The sequence below is a fragment of the Colobus angolensis genome, unplaced genomic scaffold, assembly GCF_000951035.1.
Source record: "Colobus angolensis palliatus isolate OR3802 unplaced genomic scaffold, Cang.pa_1.0 Scaffold154, whole genome shotgun sequence".
Classification (NCBI taxonomy): Eukaryota; Metazoa; Chordata; class Mammalia; order Primates; family Cercopithecidae; genus Colobus; species Colobus angolensis.
The window spans coordinates 4,065,658-4,067,673 of record NW_012114644.1 but is presented as its reverse complement, the minus strand read 5'-3'; the positions used below and the strand labels follow the sequence as shown (position 1 = coordinate 4,067,673).

General features: G+C 49.7%; 1 protein-coding gene across 2 annotated transcripts in view; it reads right to left on the bottom strand.

Moving 5' to 3' along the window:
- The window catches only part of AXL (AXL receptor tyrosine kinase), a 77,260-nt gene that overhangs the window by 13,185 nt on the left and 62,059 nt on the right, over nt 1-2,016 (bottom strand). For both annotated transcript variants that reach the window (XM_011936515.1, XM_011936516.1), the window contains 2 exons: nt 860-955; nt 649-726 (listed from right to left, as the gene is read on the bottom strand). In XM_011936515.1, coding sequence (XP_011791905.1) covers nt 649-726; nt 860-955 — 174 coding nt within the window. The remainder of the gene's footprint in view (nt 1-648; nt 727-859; nt 956-2,016) is intronic.

Here is a 2,016-nt window from a genome sequence, read left to right as displayed (position 1 = left end):
AAAGACAAAGTCTCACTCTGTCACCCAGATTGGAGTGCAGTGGCATGATCATAGCTCACCACAACCTCTGCCTCCCAGACTCAAGCGATTGTCCCACCTCAGCCTCCTAAGTAGCTAGGACTACAGGCATGTGCCACCATACCCAGCTAATTTGTTGTTATTGTTATTTATTTATTTTTTTTCATAGAGATGTGGTTTCACCATATTGCCCAGGTTGGTCTCGAACTCCTGGACTCAAGTGATCTGCTGCCTTGGCCTCCCAAAGTGTTCTTCTGGGTTTTTAACTCCCATAGAGCAATCTCTAACTTTGTGATACCAGCTCCTGCCTGGTGTCCCTAGCTGTGGATTCTGGTAACACCACTTGCTCCTTCTGTCCTTCAGGCCTAGGGGTGGAAGTGATTTCCTGCTGCTGCTCATCTCTGGTTTCCCTCCCTGCCCCAGATGTTCCTTCAGCCCATTTCCCACCTTTATACTAATCTCCCCGTATTCAATTCCTTCTGTTAAAGTACCTGGCAGGGGCTCCATTGCCTATCTGGAAACACTAGAAGTTCTAGGCTATGGTTAACTTGCTGTTAACTTTTCTGCTCTCTTCTTTCTCAGGGGCATAGGGAAGGGGCTGGGGGTCCCACACATGTGCATATAACTCACTCTTCATCGTCTTCACAGCCACCTTGAGGATGGAGTCGTCCTGGTTGAGCTGGCCTTCCATCACGGCTCCAAACTCTCCTGTGGGGGGCCAGAGGGAGACACTGACCTCAGATGGCCCATGGGGACTGTATTTCCTATAGTTGGGTGGGACTGTGGAAGTGCAGGATCTCAGAAGTTCAGAAGGATGTGTGTATGCTGCAGGGGGACTCACCTTCTCCCAGAGTCTTCCCCAGGGCCACCTTGTGCCGGTCCACCATCACATCCCGCAGCTTCTCCTTCAGCTCTTCACTGATGCCCAGGCTGTTCACTGCATGCAAGGTTGGGGTGGACAGAGCCATGGGGCAGGGCTGACATTCAGGTGGCATTCACCCACCAGTAGGGATAGACCCATTATTGAAACACTGATATACTTCTGCACTGATTCAAAAATAACTACTGCCCTCAGCACCCGCCACTTCCACCCCAGCTCCTCCTCTGGACCCCCAAACCTTCTCTCAAAGGGAACTAAAGGCGTAAAGCCTGGCCACACTCTTGCTCCAGTGGGCACCCTGATGGGTCAGTGCCCTGCTGTACCAGTTGTTAAAAATATTTTTTTTGCCAGGCACAGTGGCTTACGCCTGTAATCCCAGCACTTTGGGAGGCAGAGGCAGGTGGATCACTTGAGTCCAGGAGTTCAAGACCAGCCTGGGCAACATGGCAAATCCCTGTCTCTACAAAAAAATACAAAAATTAGCCATGTGTGGTGGTACATGCCTGTAGTCCCAGCTACTGGGGAGGCTGAGGCAGGAAAATTGCTTGAACCCAGGACACAGAGGTTGCAGTGAGCTGAGATCACACCACTTCACTCCAGCCTGGGTGACAGAGCAAGACTCCGTCTCAAAAATAAAATAAAATAAAAATATTTATTTTGCCTGATGCAGTGGCTCATGCCTGTAATCCCAGCACTTTGGGAAGCTGAGGCTGGTGGATCACTTGAGTCCAGGACTTTAAGACCAGTCTGGGCAACATGGCGAATTCCCATCTCTAGAAAAAATACAAAAGCTAGCCATGTGTGGTGGCACATGCCTGTAGTCCTAGCTACTCAGGAGGCTGAGGTTGGAGGATCACTTGAGCCCAGAGGTGGAGGTTGCAGTGAGCTGAGCTCATGCCACTGCACCCCAACCTGGGTGACAGAGCAAGACCCCATCTCAAACAACACACACACACAAAAATATTTCTTGCTATTGAAGTATAACCTGCACAAATTGTAAGTAAGCAACTCAGTGGATTTTCTTTTCTTTTTCTTTTCTTTTTTTTTTTTTAGATGGAGTTTCATTCCTGTTGCCCAGGCTGGAGTGCAATGGCGCCATCTCAGCTCACTGCAACCTC